This window comes from Tachyglossus aculeatus, chromosome 11, assembly GCF_015852505.1.
Source record: "Tachyglossus aculeatus isolate mTacAcu1 chromosome 11, mTacAcu1.pri, whole genome shotgun sequence".
Classification (NCBI taxonomy): domain Eukaryota; kingdom Metazoa; phylum Chordata; class Mammalia; order Monotremata; family Tachyglossidae; genus Tachyglossus; species Tachyglossus aculeatus.
Window position 1 is genome coordinate 31018117 of NC_052076.1, and position 22764 is coordinate 31040880.

Consider the following 22764-nt stretch of genomic DNA (forward strand, 5'->3'; position numbering starts at 1 on the left):
TTAGTATGTTTGGTTTTGTTCTCTGTCTCCCCCTTTTAGACTGTGAGCCCACTGTTGGGTAGGGACCGTCTCTATGTGTTGCCAACTCGTACTTCCCAAGCGCTTCCTACAATGCTCTGCACACAGTAAGCACTCAATAAATACGATTGATTGATGAGAAGCAGCGTGGCTTAGTGGAGAAGAGCCCGGGCTTTGGAGTCAGAGGTCATGGGTTCAAATCCTGGCTCCGCCACCTGTCAGCTGTGTGACTTTGGGCAAGTCACTTCACTTCTCTGGGCCTCAGTTCCCTCATCTGTAAAATGGGAATTAAGACTGTGAGCCCCATGTGGGACAACCTGATCACCTTGAATCCCCCCCCCCCCCAGCACTTAGAACAGTGCTTTGCACATAGTAAGCGCTTAACGAGTGCTTCACCTCCTCCAGGAGGCCTTCCCAGACTGAGCCCCTTCTTTCCTCTCCCCCTCGTGCCCCTCTCCATCCCCCATCTTACCTCCTTCCCTTCCCCACAGCACCTGTATATACGTATATATGTTTGTACATATTTATTACACTATTTATTTATTTATTTTACATGTACATATGTATTCTATTTATTTTATTTTGTTAGTATGTTTGGTTTTGTTCTCTGTCTCCCCCTTTTAGACTGTGAGCCCACTGTTGGGTAGGGACCGTCTCTATATGTTGCCAACTTGTACTTCCCAAGCGCTTCGTACAGTGCTCTGCACACAGTAAGCGCCCAATAAATACGATTGATTGATGAGAAGCAGCGTGGCTTAGCGGAGAAGAGCCCGGGCTTTGGAGGCGGAGGTCATGGGTTCAAATCCCGGCTCCGCCACCCGTCAGCTGTGTGACTCTGGGTGAGTCACCTCACTTCTCTGGGCCTCAGTTCCCTCATCTGTAAAATGGGGATGAAGACTGTGAGCCTCCTGTGGGACGACCTGATCACCTTGTAACCTCCCCAGCGCTCAGAACAGTGCTTTGCACATAGTAAGCGCTTAATAAATGCCGTTATTATTTATTGAGTGATTGGTTGAATGAATGAATGACGGGGCCCAGCCGCGTCAGAACTACACCTCCCAGCGCGCCCCTCTCCGGGACAGGGCGCATGCGCGTTGGCGCCGGGGCCCGCACTGCCCCCTGGGAGTTGTAGTCCCGCTGGGTTCTTTTGCCGCCCGTTTGCGACATTTCGCGACGGGCGCGCCGAGCGGCGCGCTTGGGGGCCGGGCCCAGGGGATGCGGAGCGGCGGGCTGGTCGCCTCGCGGCTACTGCGGCTACCGCGGGCGGCGGGGGGCGAGCGGCGCGGGGCCGGGGGCCTCCGGGGCGAGGTGGCCATGGCGGACCCCGAGAGCATGGGACGCAGGATGGTGTGGGTGGATCTGGAGGTGAGAGCGCCCCCCACCGCCGGGCGCGCTGACGGAGTGCCGCGCGCATGCGCACTATAGAAACCGTGTTGGGGGAGGGGGACTGCTGAGGGAAGCAACGCCATTCATTCATTCATTTATTCACTCATTCAATCTTCTAATAATAATAATAACGATGGCATTTATTAAGCGCTTACTATGTGCAAAGCACTGTTCTAAGCGCTGGGGAGGTTACAAGGTGATCAGGTTGTCCCACCGGGGGCTCGCAGTCTTCATCCTCATTTTTCAGATGAGGGAACTGAGGCCCAGAGAATAATAATCATTATATAATAATGGTATTTGTTAAGCGCTTACTATGTGCTAAGCACTGGTCTAAGCGGTGGGGGAGATACGAAGTAATCAGGTTGTCCCACCTGGGGCTCAGTCGTAATCCCCATTTTGCAGATGAGGGAACTGAGGCACAGAGAATAATAATAATTATAATAATAATGATGATGGTATTTGTTGCCACGTGCCAAGCACTGTTCTAAGCGCTGGGGGGAGATACCAGGTAATCAGGTTGTCCCACCTGGGGCTCAGAGTCGTAATCACCATTTTACAGATGAGGGGCCTGAGACACAGAGAACAATAATAATAGTAATGGTGGTGTTTGTTAAGAGCTTATTATGTGCCAAGAACTAGTCTAAGCGCTGGGGTAGATACGAGGTAATCAGGTTGTCCCACCTGGGGCTCCCAATCGTAATCCCCATTTTACCGATGAGAGACCTGAGGCATAGAGAATAATAATAATGGTATTTGTTAAGCGCTTAGTGCCAAGCACTATTCTAAGCGCTGGGGTAGATACGAGGTAATCAGGTTGTCCCACCTGGGGCTCACAATCGTAATCCCCATTTTACAGATGAGAGACCTGAGGCATAGAGAATAATAATAATGGTATTTGTTAAGCGCTTAGTGCCAAGCACTATTCTAAGCGCTGGGGTAAATACAAGGTAATCAGGTTGTCCCACGTGGAGCTCACAGTCTTCATCCCCATTTTACAGGTGAGGTCCCTGAGGCATAGAGAAGCTAAGTGGTTTGTCCAGGGTCACACAGCAGGCAAGTGGCGGAGCTGGGATTAGAACCCACATCCTCCGACTCCCAAGCCCGTGCTCTTTCCACTAAGCCACGCTGCTTCTTATTTTACCTCTCAGGGAACTGAGGCACAGAGAATAATAATAATCATAATAACAGTAATGATGGTATTTATTAAGCTATTACTATGTGCCAAGCACTGTTCATTCAGTTGTATTTATTGAGCTCTTACTGTGTGCAGAGCACTGTACTAAGCGCTTGGAGAGTACAGTTTGGCAACAGAGACAGTCCATACCCTATAGCGGGCTCACAGTCTAGAAGGGGGAGACAGACAACAAAACCAACAAAACAAAACAAGTGGATAGGTGTCAATACCATCAGAATAGATAAATAAAATTATAGATATGAAATTATGGAACACTTCATGAATTTGCATGTCATCCTTGCGCAGGGGCCATGCTCTAAGCCCTGGGTAGATATGAGGTAATCAGGTTGTCCCACCTGGGGCTTACAGATGAGGGAATCGAGGCACAGAGAATAATAATGGTAATAATAAATACCATAAAAAAATAATAATAGTAATGATGGTATTTGTTAAGCACTTATTTTGTACCAAGCACTGTTCTAAGCGCTGGGGTAGATACAAGGTAATCAGGTTGTCCCATGTGGGGCTCACAGTCTTAATCCCAATTTTGCAGATGTGGGGACTGAGACACAGAGAAATTAAGTGACTTGCCCAAGGTCACACAGCAGACAAGTAGCAGAGTCGGGATTAGAACCCATGAGCTCTGACTCCCAAGTCCGTGCTCTTTCCACTAAGCCACTCTGCTTCATGTGTCTGTTGATTTTTCTGTTGTCCTCTCCCAAGCGCTTAGTACAGATAAATGCTCTCCCACTTCAAAGTCTTATTGAAGGCACATCTCCTCCATGAAGCCTTCTCTGACTAAGCCCTCCTTTCTTCTCCCACCCCCTTCTGCACTGCTGCTCATACTTGCTCCTTCATTTATCCTCCTTCCCTTCCCTACAGCACAGGTGTATATATCTTATGTGTCTGTAATCTGTTTATCTTTATTTACATTAATGTCTGTCTCCCTCTCTAGACTTTGAGCTCATTGTGGGCAGAAAATGTGTTTGATGTTATATTGTACTCTTCCAAGCACTTAGTACAGTGCTTTGCACACAGTCAGCACTCAATAAATCCAATCATCATTGTTATTATTGTAGTGCTCTGCCCACAGTAAGTGCTCAATAAATACAATTGACTGACTGGGTGAGGAGGCAGGTTTCTTGGACACCTGGTGTAGGGGCTCTCGCATTGGGAGGGGGATGGCTCTGGGCCATGGGGTTCTCTTGGATATGAGGGGATTTCCCCCCAACTGGATTCCCTCAAGTGATCCAGATTTACACTGTTTGTTGTTGTATAGTACTTTCCCAAGTGCTTAGTACAGTGCTGTCCTCACAGTAAGCGCTCAATAAATGCAAGTGAATGAATGAATGAATCCAGAGCTCTGTCTGGAATCAGCAGGGGAGGTCGAGCTACCTTCCCACCCCCAACCATCCCAAGGTGCCTGCAAGAGAGGGGTAAGTTGTGTGGCCAGTGTCAGAGTACTCCCCCCAACCCCCTCCAAAGGGCACGGCCCAGACCCAAGAGTCCATTTACTTTAAAAAAAAAATGGTATTTAAGTGCTTAGTGTGTGCCAAATGCTGGGGTACATACGAGATCAAGTTGGACGTAGTCCAGGCCCCATATGGGTTTTACAGTCTTAATCTTCATTTTACAGATGATTTAACTGAGGCACAGAGAAGTTCATTCATTCAGTCATTTATTGAGCACTTACTGTATGCAGAGCACTGTACTAAGCGCTTCGAAGAGTACAACATAATAAACAGACACATTCTCTGCCCACATCAAGCTGGTCCCACAGCAGACAAGTGGTAGAACTGGAATTAGAACGCAGATCCTCTGACTCTCCGGCCCGGGCTCTTTCCACTAGGCCACGCTGCTTCTCTATTAATTATCATTCAACCAATCACAGGTATTTATTGAGTGCTTACTATGTGCAGAACACTGTACTAAGCTCTTGGGAGAGTTTGAAATAACAGACTCGATTGACACATTCCCTGTCTGTAATGGGTTTTCAGCCTTGTTCTTTCCTTTGTTGCAGATGACCGGATTGGACATAGAGAAGGACCAGATCATTGAGATGGCCTGCCTTATAACCGACTCTGACCTGAACATTTTGGCCAAGGTAGGTTTTGTCAAGTTCAGTCCAGTGGCGCCCAGCTAATAATGTTTTCTGGTTGATTCCTGAAATCTTTGGCTTGCTCAGCCCATCCGTGGTTTCTGTTGAGTGATTATGTGTGCAGAGCACTGTACTAAGCTCTTGGGAGAGTACAGTAACAGCAGAGGTAGTAGACATGGTCCCTGCCCACAAATGAGCTTAAAGTCTAGAGAGGAAGCAGACATTAAAATAATCAGTCAATGGTGTTTATTTAGTGCAAACTGTGTGCAGAACACTGCACTAAGCATTTGGGAGAGTACAACACAGTAGGCTCGGTAGACACATTTCCTGCCTGCAAGGAATTTACTGTCTAGTGTTGGAGGGAAGCAGTCATTAATATAAACAAATGAATTATGGACATAAGGGCTGAGGGTGGGTTACAGATCCAAGTACACAAGAGGTGCAGAAGGGAGAGGGAGAAGGGAAACTGAGGGCTTAGGGAAGGCTTGACATGATTTTAATAAGGCTTTGAAGGTGGGGAGAGTGCTGATTTGTCTTTTATGAAGAGGGTGTAAGATTTTCAAGTGACTGTTTTAACCAGTCCAGTAAGTTAAATAACCTGCCTGTAACATTTTGGATATTCAGGAGATAGACTATTATAATAACCCCCTAGACCAGGTGGTTGGGCAAAACTCCCTGACCTTAGTTAGCTTGGCCCTAGCTGCCTTCATTACCATTGGGAAGCACCAGAGCAATTAATCAATCATCAGTGATTGATGGTACTTATTAAACACTGAGTGCAAAAGACTCCACTAAGCATTTGGGTGAGGACAGCAAAAAGAAAACACACATTCCCTGCCCTTTAGGAGCTTACAGTCTAACGAGATTTGAAACAGGAACCAAAGGTAGATTAATGGGGTGTCTTTTTTTTTTGCCTTATTTTAGTGGTATTTCTTAGTGCTCATGTTATTATAATAATAATAATGATGATGATGATATTTGTTAAGTGCTTACTGTATGCCAAGCACTGTTCTAAGCGCTGGGGGAGATACAAGGTAATCACGGTGTCCCACGTGGGGCTCACAATCCTAATCACCCTTTTACAGATGAGGGAACTTAGGCACAGAGAAGTGAAGTGACTTGCCCAGAATCACAGCTGATAAATGGCGGAGTCGGGATTAGAACCCATGACCTCTGACTTCCAAGCCCGGGCTCTTTCCACTAAGCCACGCTGTTATCAAAACTGGTATTGCGTTAACCATGGTTTCCGGGAGAACAGCAAGGCCTGGTAGAAACAGCACTTGGGTTCTGATGGCAGCTCTAACACATACCTGCTTTGTGACCTTAGGCAAATCACTCAACTTCTGTGCCTCCTTTTCCTCATCTGAAAATGAGGACTAAATACACTGTCTCCTTCCCCCTTAGACTGTCAGCCCTATTTGGGACAAGGACTGTGTCTGTCCTTGTATCTACCCCTGCTCTAAGCACAGTTCCTTTTTTAAAATGGTATTTGCTAAGCACTAACTATGCACCAGACACTGGACCAAGTGCTGGGATAAATGCAAACTCTTCAGGTTGGACACAGTCCATGTCCCACCTGGGGCTCACAGTCTTAATCCCCATTTTGCAGATGAGGTAACTGAGTCAGTCATTTATTGAGTACTTACTGCATGCAGAGCACTGTACTAAGTGGTTGGGAGAGTGCGGTATTACAGTAGACACATTCCCTGCACCACAATGAGCTTACAGTCTAGAGGCCCAGAGAAGCTAAGTGACTTGCCCAAGGTAGCCCAGTAGGCAAGTGCTGCAGCTGGGATTAGAACCAAAGTCTCCTGATTCCCAAGCCTGTGCTCTTTCTGCTAGGCCACACTGCTTGTCTTGTTAAAATGAGGGATGACATCTGGGTCATTGGTGAAATTTCACCATTGATTGAGTTGTTTGCTAAATTCCAGGAACTTGACCACCTTTTCATTTTGAGGGTCAGGGTGAACTTGGTACAGGGGCTCTGGGCTTTGGGGGAGAGAGTGGAAGAAATTGGGGAGACAGTGAGCAAAGGGTAGAGGGACAGGATAAAAGGAAAAGGTTAGGAGAGAGAGGAAGGTAAGGAAGTTCTTGACTGTCTCTTGCATCTGTTATATACCTGTATATATGTTTGTACGTATTACTCTATTTTATTTATACATATTCTGTTTATTTTATTTTGTTAATATGTTTTGTTCTGTTGTCTGTCTCCCCCTTCTAGACTGTGAGCCCGCTTTTGAGTAGGGACCGTCTTTATATGTTGCCAACTTGTACTTCCCAATTGCTTACTACAGTGCTCTGCACACAGTAAGTGCTCAATAAATACAATTGAATGAATGAATCTGTTGTAATCAGTCATCAACAATGGCATTCTCTGAGCGCTTACCGTATGCAGAGCACTGTACTAAGCGCTTCTTTCCCACAGTCTCTGAGTCCTCAAGTCTTCTAGGAAACCGAGGCTCATGGGTTGTTTTCGACAGGAGGCTCCATCCGCATCATTAGTGAATTTAGGGATGGGGCCCCCCTCATGAATGACTAAGGAGCCTTGATCTCAGACTTCATACAAGTTCCATAATGCAGTGCCCAGTACACAGTGGGCTGCTGCCCTCCTCCTCCTCCTCTTTTTTCTTCTCTTTGCCCTCCTCCTCGCCCTCCTTCTCATCCTTCTACTCATCCTCTTCCTCCTCCTCCTTCACCTCCTAGCTCATCGCTTACTGGGCTGCTGGCCTGGACCAGAACTTGCTTTTGTCCTCAGACCCGGTGCCAGTGGGGGCAGGCTGCCCCTTCTTTGCCCAGCCCACCACCCGCTGCTGCCATCAGCGTTCACGGTGCCCCCTTTCCCACCCGAAGCCCCACTCACCCATGGCAGCTCCGGCTGTCCCGCTCTGCCTGCCAGGGTGTGCTGATTACCAGTGGCAGTAGTGGGCACATGGTGCCCTGGGCACGGCCTGGGGGCAGCCTCGGCTTCACCCCGCATCCCGGTGAGGACGACGGGACCTCTGGGCTGGGCCAGGGGCCGCATCTCTCCCCACGAGGGGCTGGGAGAGGCAAGAAGTCGAGCCTTCATCTCAGCTTCAATTAGAGCTACTTTCTATCTCCAGGGGGTGGGAGTGGGCCCTGCTGGGGGTGGGGAAGCTGATGGGACAGAACCTTCATCCCATGTAGAGTGGAAGTCTACAAACTTAATTCAGTGGGGGATTTGTTCAGAGTGGAAGAAGGGCCTTTGGTTGCTGACTGAGGCCCTGCAGAATCAGTCTGAAGGCTTTGATGATGATGATGATGGCATTTATTAAGCACTTACTATGTACCAAGCACCGTTCTAAGCACTGGGGAGGTTACATGGTGATAAGGTTGTCCCACGGGGAGCTTGCAGTCTTCATTTCCATTTTACAGATGAGGTCACCGAGGCACTGAGAAATTAAGTGACTTGCCCAAAGTCACACAACTGATGTGTGGCGGAGCCGGGATTTGAACCCATGACCACTGGCTTCAAAGCCCGGGCTCTTTCCACTGAGGCACGCTGCTTCACTTTGGATGGTCATCATCTGTGAGGCTGTACTTATTGTTTACAAATGTATAGCTGTTGAGAGGCATAATAATAATAATGATTGTATTTGTTAAGTGATTACTATGTGCCAAGCACTGTTCTAAGCACTGGAGGAGATACAAGTTCATCAGGTTGTCCCATGTGGGGCTCACAGTCTTAATCCCCATTTTACAGATGAGGTAACTGAGACCCAGAGAAGTTAAATGACTTTCCCAAAGTCACAAAGCTGATAACTGGCGGAGCCAGGATTAGAACCCATGACCTTTTGACTCCCATGCTAATGCTCTTTCCACTAAGCCATGTTGCCCAGTCCTCCCACCCAGCACCTCCCCGACCACCATTGAAGTCCTAATTGTACCAGGTCGTCTTATATTTAGCCAAGGTAGAGCTTCTCTTTAAGCCTTTTCTTATTTTTCAATGTTGGCCTATTCAAGAGTTGCTGGATTTCTTTTTTTCTTTTGTGGTATTTGTTAAGCACTTACTATGTACCAGGCACTGTACAAAGCAATGGAGTAGATGCGAGCTAATCAGGTCAGAGACAGTCCCTTTCCCACAGGGAGCTCTTAATCCCCATCTTATAGATGAGGTAACCTGGGTGCAAAGAAGTTAAGCAACTTGCACAAGGCCCTGTAGCAGACAAGCTGGGGAGCCAAGATTAGAACCCAGGTCCACCTGACTGCCAGGCCTGGGCTCTTTCCTCTAGGCCACTCTGCTGGATGAGGTTGTTCACAGCACTAAGACAGGAGTCAAACAAGAACAACAGACACATTCCTGTCCACAATGAATTTAGAGTTTACGGATGGAGGGAGGGTCCTGAGACCACCCAAGTGTGCTCCTGTCTTTACAGAGGGGGTGAAAATCAGGGGGCTCGCTACGCTACACAGGGAATCAGGCCTGTGGAAAGTGTAACTTGACCATGGCCCTTTCATGTCTATATGCTTATTCAGTTATTTATTCCGATTACCTTGTATGTAAATACTTTTATTTCTCCCGGTAGATTCTGAGATATTCTCGACTATAAACTCTTTGAGGGCAGGGAATGTGTGCCTCTGTTGTAATATCCCAAGCACGTGGAACAGTAGATTGTACCCAGTTGGTGCTTAATAAATCCCATTATCCCATTATCATTCCTACTGCTATTACTACTACCACTACTACTATTACTACTACTACTACTTCCCCCAGGACCTCTTTAGAAATTATCCTTGCTGCTAGAAAAGTTTGCCGAACCTGGAGCTAAAAAGTTCAGTGTTTAGAGGATCCATTTGCCCTTTTGGGTTCTTTGTTCTTTTCTCACCTGACAAGATGGGTTGAGAGTCTGATGGAGAATCTGTGGAGAGGCCCATTAATTGATTATGAAGCAGTGTGACTTAGTGGAAACGGCACAGAGTTGGGAGTCAGAGGTCTTGGGTTCTAATTCCGCCTCTGCTACTTGTCTGCTGTGTGACCTTGGGCAAGTCACTTAACTTCTCTGTGCCTGTTACCTCATCTGTACAATGGGGATTAAGACTGTGAGCCCCATGTGGGACAACCTGATTACTTTGTATATACCCTAGTGCTTAGAACAGTGCTTGGCACTTAACAAATACCATGATTATTATTATTATGATGATTGATTAATTAATTGATTGACTCTAGGGGTGATACCACCTGTGCCTAGGGTCACATTTCTGTGTAGCTTGTGGACTCCACCCCCAGCAATCCCAGACAGTAGCGAGCATCCTGATTCTCACCCCCTCTGTAATGGCAGAGGCCCCCTTGGATGGTCCCAGGACCCTCCTTCCTTCCTCCTTCTGCAGACTGTAATCTCATTGTGGGCAGGGAATGTATCTTTTAATATTGTACTCTCCTAAATGCTTAGTTACAATGTCCTGCACACAGCATGCACTCAATAAATATGGTCGACTGGCTGGCTGACTGACTCCAAAGACCGCAGGCTGCTGTTGGTTCGCTCATCTGTGTTCCTCAGAAAAACCCTGGAAGATGAGCCAAGGGCAGATCCCTGTTTATAAGTAGGGAAACGGAGGGGCAGAGAGGAGGTTACAGTGGTCATAGGGGCAGTGCCCAAACCAAAACAACTGCTCGGCTCTCCAGTCTCCCTGCTCAGTTCCCCACCCAGCAGACTGCACCACCTGTTCTGCAAGCTTTCAGGCCATCGTCCTGTCAGATTGGGAGGCCAGGAAGCAGAAGTCTGGATCCGGCCCTGTCCCCTTACCGTCTCAACCTGAATCTATTCCCCGGCCTCTGTCGATGACCAGTTTCCTTTCCCCCCCACAGGGTCCTAACCTGATTATAAAACAGCCCGATGAGTTGCTGGACAGCATGTCCGAGTGGTGCAAGGAGCATCATGGAAAGGTAACAGTACCCACAGTGGGAAATCTTGTTTGGCTTAAACCAATGGTGACCTTGTTGCTCAGGTCTTGGGTCCTCTGCCCTTGCTGGAGAATTGAACTGCGAGGTCTTGCCAGCTCCCCGTGGTGCTTTTATTCCTGGCGGGCACTTGAGATCAATTCTCTGTCTTCTCTTCCATTTGGTCTAACTCTAGCACGTCGTGAGCTTTGCATCAGTCAGGCTTTAGGAGACAAGTTTTTCTTTTTTGTTGTTGGTATTTCCTAAGCCTTTACTATGTACCAGCCACTGTACTAAGCGCTGGGGAAGATACACGCTAATCAGGTTGGAAACAGTTTGTGTCCCACATGGGGCTCGTGGTCTTAATCCCGGTTTTCCAGATGAGGGAACTGAGGCCCACAGAAGCAAAGTGGCTTACCCAAGTTTACACAGCAGACAAGTGGCAGAGCTGCGCTTAGAACCCAGGTTCTTTTAACTCCCAGGTCTGGGCTTTATCCACTATGCCATGCTGCTTCTCTTTTCTCTTGACTTCAGCTTTCAGAGAAGGGGTCTGACAGTTAATAATTGTATTTGTTTAGAGTATACTGTGTGCCAAGCACTGCTAGTCACTGGAGTAGATGCAACACAAGTAAATCAGACAAAGACCCTGTCCCATTTGGGGCTCCCGGTTAAAACGGGAGGGAAAAGAGGCTTCTAATCACCATTTCACCAGTGAGAAACCAGAGGCCCTGAGAAGTAAAAGTGACTTGCCCAGGTTCCCTCATTGAGCATGGGGAGAGCTGCGATTAGAACCTGGTGTCCTGACTCCCAATCTTGTGTTGTTTCCATTAGGCGACTCTACTTCTCTGCTTCTGACTCCTGTGACTTTAGTGATGACATTTGGCTTCCAGGAGGAGCAGTGGAAATTATGAACGTTCTCAGGCCCTTATTTGTCGCATGTGAATTGGAAGTGGATTATTATAAGGCTAATATCAACCGACGTTCTAGAAACCAAAGAGTAGGGTGGACAGATTTGTGAACTTTGCCCTTTTCGGAGCTGAAGTTTCCTTTTAGCTATTGTCTGACCTCCTGCCGGGTGCCTTGAGAAACTTAATTTCATATATTTTTGGTTGGTGGGGGCGGGGTGGGGCTGTGTCTTTCAGTCCGGTCTGACCAAAGCTGTGAAGGAGAGCACCATTACCCTGCAGCAGGCAGAGTACGAATTTCTGTCCTTTGTCCGCCAACAGACACCTCCCGGGCTTTGCCCGCTTGCAGGTAAAGCCCACCCCCAAGGTGGGTATCTGTTCGCTGCTCCCCACTGGATAAAATGACCCGCCAGATTGCAGGTTCAGAAATCAGCCAGGCACAACTCCATCCCCTCAGTAGCTAGTCAAACCACTGGTACTTATTGAGCGCTTACTGTGTGCAGGAGCACTGTACTAAGCGCTTGAGAGGGTACACTGTAACAGAGAGGGTTGACTCGTTCCTTGTCTACAAGGAACTTACAGTCTAGAGGGGGAGCCAGATGTCACCAGGTAGTTCAGAACTTGGGCATATGGAATGGTTATCTCAGCTGGGAGAACCAGAATTCCGACCCGGAACTTCAGAGAAGCTCGGTTTCCTGAGATGAGCTCCAAAGCAATGAAATCCCGTTTTGTAATGCTAGAGGGTTTGAAGAAGCTGCTCCTTCCCTTTGGCTCATCTCCATTTTGGATAGAGACTCCCGGGGTCCATTGATTTTCCCCTGCCCCCAACTCTCCCCACCCCATCCTGCCCCAACCACAAGGTACCTATTGTGTCGATGCTCGGGTTCCCCTTAGGAAACTCTGTTCACGCCGATAAGAAGTTCCTCGACAAATACATGCCCCAGTTCATGAAGCACCTGCATTATAGGATCATCGACGTGAGCACTGTGAAAGAGCTGTGCAGGTAAGGCCAGGGCCTGGAAGGCCAGGTGGGGTCGGCGGAGCCCGCCCCATGTGATGGGGCATTGTTCACGGGGAGGGGAGGGGGCGAACAGTGGTGAATGCAGCAAACGGAACGACTGCGCTAGGATTTCCTCCCTCTTGTTCCATTGGGCGGGCCGGAGGCGGGACGCTCGAGGTGAACCTTGAGGCCCAAGCTTGAGCTAGGTGAACCATGAGCCCCTTAGGGGGAAGGGACTATGTCCACCCTGGTTAACCTCTGTCTCCTCTAGTGCTTAGTCCAGTGCCTGGCACATAGTAAGCGCTTAACAAATGTCATGTCTTATGCTGTGGAGTCGTCTCCAATCCATACCGATTCCATGGACCCACCTCTCCCAGGACGCCCCAATCTTCTTCTGTGATTGTTCTGGTAGTGAATCTGTGAGTTTTCCACAGTTGTTGTTCTTGTTAGAAGTCAGCAGCCGGTGGTTTCAGTGTTTACCAGGCCCTTCCTGCACACCGGAGGGCCTGGCAGACACAAGACAGTAGTTGGATTGGACACAGTCCCTGCTCTGCGGAGCTCCCAACCTAAGAAGTGGTGAGAGCTGATATCTTATCCTCATTTTACAGCTGAGGACAGGCCCAGAAAGACCAAATGCACTTGCCTAAAGTCATCTGGCCCATCATTAGTCTCTCTCCTCCTCCCTTCAGGCCCTCTGGATAAATTGAAAGGAGGAGGGGAGGATTTTGACGCCAGTAGGGTTCAGAATCCAGATTCCTTTGCCAGAAAGGGGTTCCACCATCTGCAGTCAGCTTGAAGGGAGCCCCTTTTTAATTCCCCACTGTACATGAGGACATTGTGGTTGAAAATTCCGTTTCTGTTGCGGGCAGACGCTGGTACCCAGAAGACTATGAATTCGCACAAAAGAAAACCGCTTCTCACAGGTGAGTCCTCAGGGTTCCGGTCCCGGCAGGCAGTCAGTCAGTGGTCTTGAGTGCCTGCTATGTGCAGAGCACTGTACTAAGCCCTCAGGAGAGTACAGTACAACAGAGTCGTTCCCTGTCTGTGAGGAGTTTACAGTCCAGAGGGGGAGATCCAGAGGGGGAGACAGACGTTAAAATAAATCACAGATAGGGACGTAAGTGCTGAGGGGCTGAAGGTGGGGTGAATATCAGTCAGTTCACCCCGAGCCCCAGAACCACAGGAAGAATGGTTAGTCCCACAGTCTCCTCCAAAACCAAGTGGGAGGGGCCGACAAAGTTCCAGATGTGGAGGTGAGTGAGAAAATTGCTCAAAGAGCCTTCCATTACTTTCTGAAGTGGACGTCACGTGTCCCAGTTGTTGGAGGCTGGGAGCCATCGATCTGTGTCTAAGGTTCTGATCCTTCCCTTTCATTTTCTTCTTCATTTCCATCTCTTGGAATAGACCTGTAGCCTTGAAGTGAGTTTAGGACCCGATTTTTAACATCAGTCAATTGGTCATTGGTATTTATTGAGCACTGACTGTGCAGAGCTCTGAACTAAGCGCTTGGGACAGTACACTGTATACCAGACCCATTCCCTGCCCACAACAAACTTACTTGACTGTATTTAGCTCTGCTGGGCTCCCCCAAAATTCCAGGCCCCTCTTGCTTCTCCCTCAGGGATTTGGGGCACCCCTTAAACCCGAGAAGTTCCATTTCAGGGCCTTGGATGACATCAGTGAAAGCATCAAAGAACTCCAGTTTTACCGGAACAGCATCTTCAAGAGGAAAACAGAGGAGAAGAAAAGGAAAATCATAGAAAATGGAGAAAACGAGAAGACAGCGAGTTGATGCCACCTCTTCCCAGGCTGGGCCGCTCCCAGAATGTGATATCGGGATTATTTTGAACAGCGGCACCTTAAAGTTAGGTTGCAGTTTAAGATTGTTGGAGCAGGTTTGAGTCTGTGCTCCCCATTTTTCTTCCTCCCCCTTCCCATCGCATTCCTATTTTAGTTTAACTCTCAGAAGCTCTTTTCTATGGAAGTATCAGGACACTTCCTCTGCTTGGTACCTGTGTGTATCTGCTTTTAGGCCAAAATCCTTTGTTTTGTTAAAAAAAATATAAAATAAAACTAGTATTATTGAAATGCATGCTGCTGTTTATGCCTCTTGCTTCAGCTGTGGGAAAGGTAGAAATACATTATTAGTAATCGTAGTAGTTGTTCTGGTGTGTGTATCCTTAGAGATTTCTAACAGAAGGACTCTTAGAAAGATTACGGCTTATGGCAGAAATCAGGACATTCTAGAGAAAGTACATCCACAGAGTCGCTGTGAATTGGAAACGACTTGATGGCACTTGATGATAAGAACGTAGTAGTCATTCATATTTATTGAGTGCTTACTGTGTGTAGAGCACTGTACTAAGCGCTGGGGAAAGTACAATACAACAATAAACAGACACATTCCTTGCCCACAATGAGCTTATAGCCTAGTAGTAGTAGTAGTAGTAAACTTTTAGGGTGGGGACTTCCTGGGCTTGATACCCACTGTTTGCCACACAGGCAGTGGATCAAGCTCACATCAATCAATCAATCAATCATATTTATTGAGTGCTTACTGTGCAGAGCACTGTACTAAGCGCTTGGGAAGTACAAGTTGGCAACACATAGAGACAGTCCCTACCCAACAGTGGGCTCACAGTCTAGAAGGGGGAGACAGAGAACAAAACCATACTAACAAAATAAAATAAATAGAATAGATATGTACAAGATAAATAAATAGAGAAATAAATATGTACAAACATATATACATATATACAGGTGCTGTGGGGAAGGGAAGGAGGTAAGATGGTGGGGATAGAGGGGGACGAGGGGGAGAGGAAGGAAGGGGCTTAGTCACATCAGGAAGTTGGTCCTGGACCCCAAGAACCCCAGCTCAGAGAGAGGTAATCAATCAACTGGTGGTATTTATCGAGTGCTTACTGAGTGCTGAGGACTGTACTAAGTGCTTGGAGGAGGCTGTAGTCTAGCTGTATTGGGCATGTCCCATCACCCCCTCTGCAGCAGTGGACAGAATTCTGCCCGTCCATCAAGAGAGTGGTGAAAAGGCATCTACAGACCCTGGTTTTATGTGCATCCCCTCTCACCCCAACAATTGCATCCTAAACCCATTCCTTAATAAATGGAGCTGATTCTCAGAGAGCATTTCTTTAGTTTTTTGAGTCTGGTATTTAATAATAATATTGGTGTTAAGCACTTACTGAATGCCAGACACTGTACTAACCACTGGATACAAGCAAATCAGGTTTGATGCAGGCCCTCTCCCATATGAGGCTCTCAGTCTGTATCACCGTTTTACAGATGAGGTAAGAGGCACAGGGAAGTGAAGTGACTTGCCCACAGTCATGCAGTAGACAAGTGGCAGAGCTGGAATTAGAACCCACGACCTGACTCCCAGGCCTCTGCTGTGCTGCTTCATAAGCACTTACTCTATTCCAGGCACTGTACTAAGCACTGAGTTAGATGCAAGGTAATCAGATTGGGGACAGTCAGTGTACCACATGGGGCACACAGTCTTTTTAATTCCCATTTTACGGATGATGTAATTGAGGCTCAGAGAAATGAAGCAACTTGCTCAAGGTCACACAGCAGACAAGTGGCAGTGCTGGGATTAGAACCCAGGTAGTTCTTTCCATTTGAATTACTTAAGAGTAGGCTATGGCTTGTGTCAATTAATGAATGATATTTACTGAGTGCTTACTGTGTGCAGAGCACTGTATTAAGTGCTTGAGAGAGTCTCTGTCCCACATGGGGCTTACAGTCTTAATCCTCATTTTACGGATGAGGTAACAGGCACAGAGAAGTGAAATGACTTGCCCTAGGTCACACAGTGGACAAATGGCAGAACTGGAATTAGAAACCAAGTCCTTGTGACTCCTATGCCATGCTCTATCCACTGTCACGCTGCTTTTCATCACTACGCGTGCTTACCTCATTTATAAAATGAGGATTAATTCCTCCTCCCTTTAATTTAGACTGTGACCCCCATGTGGGACATGGACTGTGTCCATCCTGATTATCTTGTATAATAATAATAATCATAATGATGGCATTTGTTAAGTGCTTACTTACTAAGCGCTGGGGAGGATACAAGGTGATCAGGTTGTCCAACGTGGGGCTCACAGTCTTAATCCCTATTTTACAGATGAGGTAACTGAGACACAGAGAAGTTAAGTGACTTGCCCAAAGTCACACAGCTTGACAAGCGGGGGAGCTGGGATTTGAACCCATGACCTCTGATTCCCAAACCCGTGCTGTTTCCACTGAGCCGCTGTTTCAAGGCTTAGAGTAATGCTTGATATACAGAAAGCGTTTAACAAATAATAACAAAATAAATAAAAAAAAATACTTTTTCTCTTGCCTACAGTGCGCCATGGGTAGGATGATGTCAACCTGAGGTGGTTTGGATGGCGATTGCCCTCTGCTTGGCAGATGGCCTCTTCTTTTAGGCTTGCTGTGCTTTTGCTGTCTGCCTCATTCATTCAGACATATTTATTGAGCGCTTGCTGTGTTCAGAGCACTATACTGAGCGCTTGGGCAAATACAATGCAACAATAAACACCCTTGGTTTCATAATGCTGCCAAGGCATCTGCCCAATACCCACTGAGCATATTTTAGGCTAGTTAATCAGTCAATCAATTGTATCGATGATTATGGTACTTGTTAAGACCTTACTATGTATCAAACATTGTTCTAAGCACTGGGGTAGATAAAAGGGGTCGGTACAAGTTCATTATGTCAGCCTCCATCCCTGTCCCACGTGATGCTCACAGTCTAAGAGGGAGAGCAGGTACTGAATTCCCATTTTATACGGCCTAGGAGTCAGTAGGACATGAGTTCTAATCTCTGTTCTGCCACTTGTCTGCTGTGTGACCTTGGGCAAGTCACTTAACTTCTCTGTACCTCAGATACCTCATCTGTAAAATGTTATTTAAGATTGTGAGCCCCATAAGAGTCACATAAGACTCCCATAAGGCTTGGGAGTCAGAGGATGTGGGGTCTAATCCTGCCTCCACCACTTGTCTGCTGTGTGATCTTGGGCAAATCACTTCTCTTCTCTTTACCTCAGTTACTTCATCTGTAAAATGGGGATTCAGACTGGAAGCCCCACTTGGGACAACCTGCTTACCTTGTACAGTGCTTGGCACATAGTAAGCAATTAACAGATACCATAATTATTATTATTATTATCTATCCCAGTGCTTAGTACAGTGCCTGACATGTAGTAAGCCCTTAATAAATACCGCAATTATTAGTTGAGACTGCGGCACAGAGAAGGGAATCAACTTGCCCAAGGCCACATAGCAGGTAAGCAGGGCAAAGTCTTGACTTCCAGGCCAAGGCTCTTTCCTCTAGGCCAGCCTGCTTTGCTCCTGCTTCCACCATTAATTCATTCATTCATTCAATCGTATTTATTGAGCGCTTACTGTGTGCAGAGCACTTTACTAAGCACTTGGAAAGTACAATTTGGCAAAACAGAAACAGTCCCTACCCAACAACGGGCTCACAGTCTAGAAGGGGGGACCACCACTGCCCCAGGATTTGGCTTCCCTGCCCTCTGCCCACCAGGACCCTGAAGAAGGCAGAGGGAGAAGGAAGCTGCCCAGAGCACTGTGCTAAGCGCTTGGGAGAGTACAATACAACAGAGTTGGTAGACAAGGGGAAGCAGCATGGACAGAGCATGGATGTGCGAGTCAGAAGGACCTGTGTTCTAATCCTAGTTCTACCACATGTCTGCTATGTGACCTTGGTTAAGTCACTTCACTTCTCTGGGCCTCAGTTACCTCATCTGTAAAATGGGGATTAAAATTGTGAGCCCCATGTGGGACAGAGACTGTGTCCAACCTGATTAACTTGTATCTATCCCAGTGCTTAGAATAGTGTTTGGCACATAGTAAGCACTTAACAAGGTCATAATAATTATTATTTATTTATTTTCCCTGCCCACAAGGAGAAGTACCTCGTTCTGTACCTCACTGTACCTCGTTCTCGCCCTCACTGTACCTCGTTCTCGCCCTCACTGTACCTCGTTCTCGCCTGTCCCGCCGTCGACCCCCGGCCCACGTCATCCCCCGGGCCTGGAATGCCCTCCCTGTGCCCCTCCGCCAAGCTAGCTCTCTTCCTCCCTTCAAGGCCCTGCTGAGAGCCCACCTCCTCCAGGAGGCCTTCCCAGACTGAGCCCCTTCCTTCCTCACCCCCTCGTCCCCCTCTCCATCCCCCCATCTTACCTCCTTCCCTTCCCCACAGCACCTGTATATATGTATATATGGTTGTACATATTTATTACTCTATTTATTTATTTATTTATTTATTTTACTTGTACATTTCTATCCTATTTATTTTATTTTGTTGGTATGTCTGGTTCTGTTCTCTGTCTCCCCCTTTTAGACTGTGAGCCCACTGTTGGGTAGGGACTGTCTCTATGTGTTGCCAATTTGTACTTCCCAAGCGCTTAGTACAGTGCTCTGCACATAGTAAGCGCTCAATAAATACGATTGATTGATTGATTGATTGATTGAAGTAATATGACCTAGTGGAAAGAACACGGGCCTGGAAGTCAGAGGACTTGACTTCTAATTTCAGCTCTGCTGCTTATCTGCTCTGTGACTTTATGCATGTCACTTAACTTCTCTGTGCCTCAGTTCCCTCATCTGTAAAATGGGGATCAATACTGTGAGCCTTATTTAGGACAAGTACTATATCCCACCTGATTATCTCATATGTACCTCAGCTCTTAGTGCAGTCTGACACCAAGTAAGCTTAACAAATACCATTTTTGTAAAAAAACAGGAGCTGATAATAATAATAATGATGATGGTATTAAGTACTTTACTATGTGCTAAGCACTGTTCTAAGCACTGGGGTAGATACAAAGTAATCAGGTTGTCCCACGTGGGAGTCATAGTCTTAAACTCCATTTTACAGATGAGATAACTGAGGCACAGAGAAGTTACGTGACTTGCCCAAAGTCACCCAGCCGATAATTGGTAAAGACAGGATTAGAACCCATGACCTCTGATTCCAAAGCCTGTGCTCTTTCCACTAAGTCGTGCCGTTTCTCACCTTGGCTCCATTATTCAGGTTGGACTTAATGTTACCTTTAAAACTCACCTTCTCCTTTTAGTACATCTGACATCAACCGCTTAATACTGAGCCACGGAGGCACTGGGGTCCTGGAAGAGAGTGGAAGCCATTCGGTCTGTAATGCTCCTCAGGGGTTTGGCCACTTAGCATGGTTTTCATGGGAACCATCTCATGGTTGCCTGCCCTGGGTAGGGCCCAATTCCTCATTTCCGAAGATGACAGTTAAAAAGCAAGTGCGGAGAGGCACTGGCTGAGAGAATTAATTTAGCAGTGAACCCTGTCGCCTGTACCACTCTGTCTGATTTCAGCAAAATCTAGCCTGTCTCAGTACTTACCGTTCAATGTGTTGAAAGCATGTTGATTTGATTTCTGACTGTGGAATCAACCGTATAAATACCTTTTGTGGTTTACAGAATGGTCCTATCCAATCAATAAGTCAATCACTGGTATTTATTAAGCGCTTATCACATGCAGAGCACTGTACTAAACAGAGTACAAAACAACCAAGTTAGCAGACATGTTCCCTGTCCATAAAAAGGCAGTGGAAATAGTCACTTTTAGACAAGGAACCTGAAAGTTCTTTCATCCTAGACAACTAAAATCCCAGCTCTGCCTCGTGCTTGCTGTGTGACTATGGACAAGTCATTTAACTTCTCAGGGCTTCAGTTACCTCATCTGTAAAATGGGAATTAGGACTGTGAGCTCCATGTGGAAAATGGACTGTATTAACAATAATAATAATAATGATGGTATTTATAAAGCGCTTACTATGTGCAAAGCACTGTTCTAAGCGCTGGGGAGGTTACAAGGTGATCAGCTTGTCCCACAGGGGGCTCACAGTCTTAATCCCCATTTTACAGATGAGGTAACTGAGGCACAGAGAAGTTAAGTGACTTGCCCAAAGTCAACACAGCTGACAGCTGGTGGAGCTGGGATTTGAACCCCTGACCTCTGACTCCAAAGCCCAGGCTCTTTCCACTGAGCCACAATCTGTTTAGCCTGTATCTACCTTAATACAGTGCGTGGCGCATAGTAAGTGCTTAACATATGCCATTTAAAAAAATCTTGTATCAACCCCAGGGCCAGTCCAGTGCCAGTGCCTGCTTAAGAAATACCATTAAAAAGCAAAGGTAATTTTATCTGCTCTTTTCAGATTTTCATCCTTGATGTTTACTTTGGTGTCCACAAGGCGAATATTTGTCCTTACTAATCTAGGCAGCATTCATCCTTCCCAGGAAAGAGCAGGTGACAATGAAAATATGTGGTAACATGGCAAGTTAATGCCACAAGGTTGGTGAAAAACACCTGCATTGGAGCAGATGCGTGATTGGGTTGGGTGAAAGTCTCAGCCGTTCCTTTTAAATGGCCTTTCTCTCCAGCACTGCCATCTCCCTAAAATTGGACACCCTCCAGAGGGCAGCAGCTGGATATGTCTGATTATCTTGGGTCCAAAAGTTCCAGCTACTTTCAGAGAAGCCATTAAGCTTCGTTTCCAGGGTTGACCAAGTTTCTTTTTCTACAGCCTTGTCTGGGTTGGAAGGTGGTGCCAGGCTGAACTATGTGTAGATGTGAGAAGCAGTGTGGCCTTGTAGAGAGACTAAGCTCGTTGTGGGCAGGAAATGTGTCTGTTATGTTTTTATATTCCCTGCTCACAACGAGCTCACAGTCTAGCAGGGGAGACATACATTAATATAAGTAAATACAATTGATTGACTGAGAAGGACCTGGGTTCTAATCTTATCTCTGCCTCTTGTCTGCTGTGTGACCTTGAGTAAGTCATTTCACTTCTCTGGGCCTCAGTTACCACATCTGTAAAATGGGGATTAAGACTGTGAGTCCCATGTGGGTCATGAACGGTGTCTAACCTGAGTAGAGCACAGGTCTGGGAGTCAGAAGGACCAGGGTTCTAATCCCGGCTTAGCCACATGGCTGCTGTGTGACTTTGGGCAAGACACTTCACTTCTCTGGGCCTCCCCTCATTTGTAAAATGGGGATTAAGACCATGAGTCCCACATGGGGCAGGGACTGTGCCCAACCCTATTTGCTTGTAGCCACCCCAGTGCTTAGTACAGTACCTGGCACATAATAAGCTCTTAGCATATACCACAGTTATTATTATTATTGTTATTATTATTATTATTGTTATTAAATGGGACAGGGACTGTGTCCAACCCGATTATCTTGGGTCTACCCTAGTGCTTAGAACAGTACCTGGCACATAGTAAGTGCTTAACAAATACCGCTATCTTTATTATTACATTACCTCGCACAGAATAGGCCCTCAATAAATCACACTGATTATAATAATAATGATGGCATTTGTTAAGTGCTTACAATGTGCAAAGCACTGTTCTAAGTGCTGGGGGGGGATTCAAGGTGATCAGGTTGTCCCATGTGGGGCTCACAGTCTTCATCCCCATGTTACAGATGAGATAACAGAGGCCCAGAGAAGTTAAGTGACTTGCCCAAAGTCACACAGCTGACAAGTGGCATACCCGGGATTAGAACCCATGACCTCTGGCTCCCAAGCCCATGCTCTTTCCACTGAGCCACGCTGCTTCTCTATCCTCATCCACAATCACTTGTATTTATTGAGCACTTACTATGTGCAGAGCACTGTTGTAAGCACTTGGTAGAGTACAATACAATAGAGTTGAGAGACACATTTTAGAGATTACAATCTCAAATTATTCAGAAATACAACAACCCTCAATTATACACCTGCTGTGGTGTGAGATTAATCCTAACAGATTTCAGAGTTTCTAGCCAGAGGCTGTGGACAGATACATAGTCATAATAATAATGATGGTATTTGTTAAGCGCTTACTATGTGCCAAGCACTGTTCTAATCGCTGGGTAGATACAAGGTAATCAGATTGTCCCAAGTAGGGCTCACAATCTTAATCCTCATTTTATAGATGAGAGAACAGAGGTACAGAGAAGTTAGGTGACTTGCCCAGGTTCACACAACCAGACAAGTGGCGGAGCTGGAATTAGAACCCACATCCTCTGACTCCCTAGCCCATGCTCTTTCCACTAAGCCACGCTGCTTGTATATCCTCATCCACAATCAGTTTTCCTTCATGTCTCGCCAAAGATCATTTCTGAGAATCAATCAATCAATCAATCGGTGGGATTTATTGAATACCTATGTACGCAAAGCACTTTATTAAGAGCCTGGGAGAGTACTTGAGAGTCAGAGG

The 22764-nt window shown here is 46.7% G+C and overlaps 1 protein-coding gene across 1 annotated transcript; it reads left to right on the forward strand.

Annotated features, from left to right (window-relative positions):
• The first annotated feature begins 1233 nt into the window (after nt 1-1233).
• REXO2 (RNA exonuclease 2) lies at nt 1234-14569 on the forward strand. The gene is made up of 7 exons (XM_038753803.1): nt 1234-1383; nt 4599-4682; nt 10501-10578; nt 11715-11826; nt 12372-12480; nt 13347-13400; nt 14140-14569. The coding sequence occupies exons 1-7, from the start codon at nt 1234-1236 to the stop codon at nt 14267-14269; spliced, it is 717 nt and encodes a 238-aa protein (XP_038609731.1). The 3' UTR covers nt 14270-14569.
• Nucleotides 14570-22764: the final 8195 nt, after the last annotated feature.

Coding starts and splice junctions, on each gene's coding strand:
- REXO2 (XM_038753803.1), top strand. CDS start 1,234: ATGCGGAGCGGCGGGCTGGTCGCCTCGCGGCTACTGCGGCTACCGCGG. Junction 4,683..10,500: donor ACCTGAACATTTTGGCCAAG/GTAGGTTTTGTC, acceptor TCCCCCCCACAG/GGTCCTAACCTGATTATAAA. Junction 11,827..12,371: donor CGGGCTTTGCCCGCTTGCAG/GTAAAGCCCACC, acceptor GGTTCCCCTTAG/GAAACTCTGTTCACGCCGAT.